The sequence below is a fragment of the Eutrigla gurnardus genome (assembly GCF_963514095.1).
Source record: "Eutrigla gurnardus genome assembly, chromosome: 15".
Taxonomy (NCBI): domain Eukaryota; kingdom Metazoa; phylum Chordata; class Actinopteri; order Perciformes; family Triglidae; genus Eutrigla; species Eutrigla gurnardus.
The window spans coordinates 25112537-25120523 of NC_139938.1; the positions used below are offsets into that span (position 1 = coordinate 25112537).

Sequence of the window (7987 nt, forward strand, 5' to 3'; positions counted from 1 at the left end):
TCTGATATATTCAGGCAAGTCAAATTCATAGATTTTTTTCCAGGTGCAAATACAACAAAAATGCGGAGTATCCACACTCACATCTGTTTTAAGGGGCAAAAGACAGATATTTACTTTATAAGGTTTTTTTTCATATTATATCATATATGCAATAGGAGATTTAAAGTGACAGATAATCAATGATGGTACTGTATTGGATGGCATGCAGCAGAACATACATTACAACCATAACAGACTTGACTTTGATTTAAGCTCAAAGACTTAAGAACTGACTTATGAGCATCTTTACTGTAGGAGGCTTTTTATGAACACTCGCCATTAGTCTCGTTTGAGGCTTTTTTTATTCACACAGGCACCTACGTACATTTAAAGTAAAAAAAGTCCCATAGTGCACCAATTTATCTTCATCTTGAATTAGAAAGTGGTCAGCAGGTGTAACTAGATTGGGCCGACAGGCTGCAGGTTGAGCATCGCTGCTGTAGATCCTATGGGACGGAGGTCCACGACAGCTCCGTGACCCAATTTCGCCTCACTTGTGAGAATGGGAGCTGAGATGACAACGCTGGGTTCTAAGTTGAGTATGGGTGGCAGGTTTTTAAGAGAGGGAGGGAGAATGTAAAGGGAGATTGGAGATTCAGGTTCCTCTTCTCATCCCAGAAATAGGCATTAGATCACTGATGGGGCTTTTTGGCCCAGGCATGCCGATAAACCATACAGTCTGCTCTTTAACCGAGTGTGAGGCTTTCTAATGTAACAAGACAAAATAATGGAAATGCCAGCACACAGATAAGTGAAGGGGCTGGGATAGTGGACTGTAATGGTCTGGGGGGTGCTTGTTCTGGCGTGACTTTGGGCCACCTACACCTGAGGAGGATGTGGTCAGCGCTTTCAACTGCTAACACTGATTGATCATCTCTGCCTCGCAGCATAAGGATAGCGGTGAAAAATGGGCCACTGCAAAATATCCTCTCAGCTCTGTGCGGTTCATATCTGATGAGCATTGTTTTGAAAATGGTGAATTTCTAACTTCATCAATGTTCAGAAGTCAAATGCACAAATGTTGTGGTTACTATGTTTAAACATCATGGGAGAATTTAGGCTTGGGTTAATGCAATGATTAAAAAAAACAATATTACAGGCAATATTATTTAATTTTGCACATTCTTTTCTGGTAAATCATCCTGAAATGGTACAAAACATTGTGGTTGATTGCAGTTGTAATGACTTGGAATTATGCAGTGTGTTGTTGTTGTTGTTGTTGTTGTTGTTTTTTTATTGTCACGTTTCATTTCGTTTTCAAGCCGGGAACACAACAAGCATCCCTAACCAAATGTGAAGACACATCAGACATTTAAGTGATGACTTTCACACATTATGGTCACAGACTTTGCCGTCGGAATTATGATGCTGCTCCGACTGTGGCGTGGTTTATATTGGTCCAGATTACAGTCACAAGAATTATGACTGATCTGAGGCTCAGTGAAAGAAGAAAGACGATGAATCCTCATCACCGTGGACATTTCGAATGATGCTGATATAATGAACCTGTTAAAACAAAATAAATAAAACATAACTTTCAAATGGACGCGATAAAAAGAGGCACTGAACATTAATTTGATGTTTTATTTAATTCATTTACCCAAACTGTGTGGATAATAATTTGAAAACAAGTAACCTGAGAATGTGATTATTAATAGAAAATACAACACTATTGCATACAGTAATAGTGCTATTTAACTATCTATCTCATGTCTTTAAGTCAATATTTTTATTGATGTAAATGTGGCTTTAAAACGTGTGCACTTCCTCACCAACACGCTTGAATTGATAAACACTGCCTCTGCCATCGTTGGGAGGAGTGCACTTTAACCACTGATCAAATGAGTTATTTTGTTATCATCTATGCAACCGTTTCCTTTTGAATCCCTCACTTGTTCTGTATAGATCCTGTTCCCTCTTTCCATCTCTTACTCTTTATCTCCCGGTCTATTCCCCCCTCTGTTCCATGCAGTACATCGTGTTGGGATCTAAAAGGTGTTATTCTCTCTAGTGAATAGCGAGGGAGATATAGGAACAAGGCAGCTTTCCCAGTAGATAAAATAAACAAAATGTTTGCATAATTTTAATAAAACTGATAACTGTCGTGGAACCCGGTTTTATCAGGAAGAAGGGAGCAGATGTGAAATAATGTGACAACAAAAAAGCCATTATGTGTTTGTGTTATCGCAAAGCCATGTTCACTGCACACCGTAATTGTTTTATGATTTTGTGCCCACTGCACAGTTCATAATTCCCCTTTTCCAATGATGGCTTATGTTTTCCTAGTAGTGCTTCGAAAAACCCCACCAATAACACTTTGGATTAGAGAAATATCGCTGCTGAGACAATTGTGACAAACCCGTAGCACACCGGGCGCACACTCACTCAGAGCTACACACACTCTCATTCGCTCGCTCACTCTGCGTGTGCCAGACATGGGCGACGGCCAAGAAGTGCTATTTGCCGGAGCAGGACTGGCACTTCTCCAGACCATGAGGGTAGCAGGCTTGGCAACGCAGATCACTGATGGACTCATTGAAGCGGTTCGCCAGCATGGACAGCTTGCTGCCGTGACACAGGGAGCAGGGAGCGCAGCCCGACCCGCCACAATGCTGGCAGCTGCCGGCCTCCTGGAGACACAAGAAACACATTAGAGGAGGAGGAATGGGAGGAGAGAGGGGAGGTGAAAGAGGGGGACTGTAAGGTTAGGAACATGGTAATAAATAAATACAAACGTAAGAGGTTGAAACGGGTGAGAAAGACAAGTAACATGGCTTGAACTAATAAAGGAATTTGATGTTTTATCACGAAACAATTGCTGTGTGCGTTGTATTTAAACGTGTCAAATGTACCAATAAAATATAATAAACCACCATTTTACATTAAAATACCCAGGACGCTTTTGCTAAGCTGTCGTGTGCTGTGATTCTGTCATTTAAACAGCCAGCTGGTCATTCCAACTATGTGTGATAACAAGCAGCTGCCTGTAGATTATCGATGACATGAGGCCGGATGCCAACGGGAGAGTAAATCTTTACAAACTACTGCATGTCGTAAATCGGTAGAATTTGTTTTTTAGTGGCAACTTGGCACAACCAGGGCTGTAAATTATCCTGAGCAGCCACACTGTTGAAGTTTCAAGTGTATTGAAGTATTTAAGTGCCACAAATGAAATGCCATTCACATCTGACCCTTGAGGATTCCCTTAAGGAGTCCCAATAAAAGACAGAGATAGACTGCTTAGCAATGCAATGCTACACAATGCTAAGTATGAATAAAACACGGCACAGAAGAAGTGATTCTAAAATCATAATAATAATAATTTTACTTTCAAAAAGAAAATAAGAAAAATATGAATGACGATGGTTATACTTTGATTCATATAATAATAATCTACCCAACAAGCAAATGTTGCACACAAGATATGTCTTTTAGCAAAAGTTGACAATTTGTCTCTGAGTTATTGTGCATCTAAAGGGCTTCACTGATATATTCAAATATTGCACTGTGTTTACCCAGATTGGGTAAAGGGTTGCAGCATTGCACCTACAGTGAATAAATCTAAGCCTGCGGCAGAAATAAAGAAACAAGACTGTGAAATATTAACCAGCGTGGAGTTTGGGCAACAAAGGCAAAGATGATAAAGAAGAGAATGCAACAAAGAAGGATGACATTGCCAAATAATGAAAAAAAAAGAAGCTGAGAATGAACTTTTTTTTTTCCAAGAGGCAGAGAAAATGAGAAAATAACGAGAGTGGTGAGAAAAGAATGGTGGGAGAGAGGGGGGGACGGGAACAGCAATCAGCCGAGGAGGTGAGAGGGAGAGGATAATAGCGGGCTGGGTATCCTTGCTGGCTGGCAAGTGGCAGGCAAATGCTGCAAGGGCAGAGTAAAACTGTGGACTCATCAGTATGTGCTCACAGTTGACAGATAACACTAGGATAATGGGGGTGGTGGTTGTTGCGGCGGGGAGGGGGCAACAGGGAAAAAGAGAGAAGGGGCACAAATACCACAGGAATAACACGGAAACAGAAGATTGTGGGGTGAGAATGAACAGCCCTGAACCGTTTCAAATAACAACATGGCTGCACCCATGATCCCAGTCGTGTAGTAGAGAGAGAGGGAGGACATGGTGAGGCAGAGGATGAGACGCAGGGTGATAAAAAAAACCTCCACCGTACCACTGAGAATAATTTGGCTAAGGATCATTACCTTGGTCTCCGTACCGCTGATCTGTTTCACCTGTTTCACCTCCTTCTCCTCCCCGTCCTGGGCACACAGAGCTTTGACTCTCCTCCTGCTCCCCCTCTCCCTGACCTTTGGGTATTCCTCCAAGTCCACAGGAGGCACTGCGTGGTACCGCGGCGCTTCGGGCTTCCTCTGCGGCGCTCTGATGATGCGCAGGTTGCTGGTGTAGATGATTATCTTGCCAAAGTCCAACACTGAGGACTGAAGGAAACGGAAAGTGTCAGATAATCCCAGGTTGTGTTCCATGAGCGCGCCCACGTTTAGAGAAGAGGTTTTCTAGCTGAATGCAGCCGAGTTGCATCGCTTATGCAAAACAAAATGTGCTTTGTAGCCGTTTTCTGGCTTCTGTTGGGGGAGAAACAACCTTACCGGTATTTCCCCCTTTTTTCCAAATGTGAACCACATTTGCTGAATCGATCCAAAACTGTTTGGGTCAGCAAATTTCCCTTTACTACCCTGAACTCATCGGACCTTGTCCTTTAGGACCGCCGTGCCATCCTTTTAATAATGCCCTAAAAAGGACCTAAATCCAGATTGCTGTTTTTTACTGAGAAATGTGATAAATACTGGCCTCGGTCACCGGGGCCAAGCGTGTTTTTGTTTAGGGGGTAAAAGAATGAAACTGACACTAAGCCAGCGGGCGATGCAGCTGACCTCCCTCTCAGCCCATGCACTAATGAAGCCACTGCCACAGCAGCTCGGGACGGCTTTTCCCCTTTTAGTTGGACAATTTTGTAGTTCAACTTTAATTGTTGTACAATTTTTCACGGAGCAGCATGCAGTCGGTGCGTTAATTACCCGAGGATTCTTCTCATTTTCTATTTTAAATCTCAAATGCTTGTTGCGTTCTGAAATATATGTGAATTAATTATTAAATGACTTGTCGGCTGGTTATTATGTACGTGTTTATTTCGGTGTCTGTTTGCTTTTCCGCCCATGTACCATGCAATGCTCTGTGGGGTATAAAAAAAAAAAAATACCAACTCTTCCAAGGAGCTGTGATACTTTCTTATTATTATTCCCTTTTATTTAAGCATATCCAAAGAGATCACACTCCTAAAATAGTAACTCACCATATAAAGGCTTAAAATCATCATTTTAATGGTGTAAACTTTTTCTACAAGTATTTTTTTTTTTCAAATAGCAAACACTAATTCTAAACATCAGATCTATAAATATAAATAGCGACATATGTTTTGTTGAGGATCATTGTTGCCATGATGGACATTTTAATTAACATTAAGCATACATTATTGTTTTCGATTCCAGCTAGTTAAAAAAACAGCTCCGGAGAACAAATTCATGAAAATAGGTCTCAGTACTTGACAAAACTTGACACCGCTAGCGGAAAATCTAATCTGAGTTGATCTCGATGTGTTATCAAAACGTAGAAAATCAAAAACCGGCGAGCTGCGTTGCTTACTTTGGCATCTCCCTCTGCTTCCACAGTCTGGCCTGCAGCAGGCTGGTAGCTCCCCACTCCCCTGTACACGTTGATTCTCTGGGCAATGAGCCCCGTTGGAGGATAGACACCTGGGTACACAACCAAACATGTGTCAGGATAGATAGGAAAGCAGACATTTATTTTTCTTACACTTTTATACGTCTAGTCTCTAATTGTGGCCACCCAGGCTAGCTGTTAGCATAGCATCCTAGCCTTCCTAGATCGTCTGTCTTAACATTTTACTTTCTTTTTTTTTTTTTTAGCAAGTGGTGCATTTTCACTAAAAACATGAACAAATAAAAACGTTTTTGAACTACCAGCCAGACTAGTCGTTTCCCCATCTTTATGCTAAGCTATGTGGCTGCCACTAAAGTAGAAACTTTAAAGAAAGATGACATCTTAAAGCTTAGCTCAGTGTTTCAGCGTTTAGTTTGAATCGGTATTGTTCACAGGATGATGGACCTGGATCATTTCTTGCATTTAAATAGTAATATGTTATACCATTTGCCCTCAGGAATCAGCTACATTTTAGCTAGATGGTTAACTCTCTTATCATCAGGGTGAGATAAAAAAAAAATCTGGTCAACATGCTAATAAACATGCTATACCAATTGTATATCACAATATGATCAGTACACATGGATGGCTGTCTGTAAGCACACATACACACACACACACACACACACACACACACACACACACTAAACAGCAGAATCTCAATCATGCACTGCCCTCATATGCCAAAACAATTGGACACCACTCAAACAGAGGCTGGAGCACCATATACAAATGGAATATATCTGGTGGGTCTCTCTGGTTCCCGTCTTACAGCCCACACAAGCAGACCTCAGAGCAGCCATGCATATAAAAACAAAGCACAGTACTAGCGTGTTACACTAAGATAAAAACCCACCCGGTTGGTCCCCGTGGGCATCCTCAAACCCACAGAGCTGCTCCACCTCCAAGTGGCTGGGCGGGATCTTCCGGTGAACGAAGCTGTGAGGGTATTTCTCCTCGGGGCTGTCCAGCTCCTGACCGTCCTCGTACACGTGCTTCAGCACCCGGCCGCTGTAGGACGACGCCAGCTTGAACCGCACCTGTGGGGTTGAAGGTGACATGTTTTGACTTCAAGGATCTACATGCGGAGTAAATGCACCGAGTCATTTCCACAGCTTAATAGAATTCTGAAGATTTATGAGTGGAGAAAACTGCTGTTCTATAAGACAAGTTCACACAGACATTTGCAGCAAACCGTTGTGAAAGCTATGACATGCTGCTGATTTCAGTTTGTAGTTTGACATCAGGTGCAATTAGAAGCTGAGAGCCATCTTCAAAACACACCAGCTATCAGCTAGTTCTGTACTATAAGCAATATGCCACTGATATTAAAGCAACTGCATTAAAGAAACAGAACGCCTGGCAATGACCTCAATATGTCTTTAACACATTTATTAAAGCACTAGCATTCATAGACTTTGAAAGGAAGCAGCGCTGTAAATAACTCACCTTCCTGGGCTTGGCCCCTTCATAGCGTTGATTCAGTTTTCTCTGGACTTCCTCCATGATGGCTGCTCGAAGAGGGGGGAGTGGGGGGCGCTGCCGAGAGACCGTCAGTCCATCCAGGAAGTTCCTTACCTGGGAATTGACCTCAACTGGCCGCCGTGCCTGGTGCGATTGAAAGAACGTGGGGATGGATGAAAGAATGGATTGATGTTGAGCTTGATTGAAGCGCAGAGTAGAGTAGTGAAAAAGCCCGAGTGAGGAGCTGTGTGTAAGGAGTGGGCGGGTTGACTCGGTGAGATGAAGCTCTCTCCGTGTGCCCTGCCTCCCGAGTTTGGATGTACCTGCTGTTTTTAAGAGACCACCTTTTTTTTTTTTTTTAGCTCCCCGTGCTAAATTATTCAAACACTAGATCGTGTGTACAAAAAGGGTGGTTGAGAAACCAGAAGCTGCGTCATCAAATAATTATGATCGCCAGAATAGAAGGTAGTTGGAGCCTGTGTGTGTGTGTGTGTGTGTGTGTGTGTGTGTGTGGGAGTTGTTAGTTGTAGGATTGCCTGTCGTTGGACCGGGGTCTATCACCGTTGGAAACTAAAAATAACATTTGATGTCTGCTGCTGTCAAACTGAAAACTACACCAAAATACATGAATTCAAAAAGATGTCTTCGTCTATGGCATCGTGACAGAAATGTGTCTGAGGTTCGGCGCTCACAGAAAACATAAAAACACACTCACGAAAGACTCATGAAATGAAA

At 42.4% G+C, this 7987-nt stretch overlaps 1 protein-coding gene across 2 annotated transcripts; it reads right to left on the reverse strand.

Annotated features, from left to right (window-relative positions):
• Window positions 1-1274: 1274 nt before the first annotated feature.
• grxcr2 (glutaredoxin and cysteine rich domain containing 2) lies at window positions 1275-7546 on the reverse strand. Of its 2 annotated transcripts, XM_084028831.1 has the most exons (6): window positions 7238-7546; window positions 6645-6828; window positions 5711-5820; window positions 4252-4488; window positions 2459-2669; window positions 1275-1545 (listed from the first exon to the last, which is right to left on the reverse strand). In XM_084028831.1, the coding sequence occupies exons 1-5, from the start codon at window positions 7292-7294 to the stop codon at window positions 2496-2498; spliced, it is 762 nt and encodes a 253-aa protein (XP_083884957.1). In that variant the 5' UTR covers window positions 7295-7546; the 3' UTR covers window positions 1275-1545; window positions 2459-2495. The 2 variants fall into 2 exon arrangements, with proteins under 2 accessions (XP_083884957.1, XP_083884956.1); XM_084028830.1 differs by lacking the exon at window positions 1275-1545 and having other exon boundaries at window positions 1866-2669.
• Between the last annotated feature and the right edge of the window lie 441 nt (window positions 7547-7987).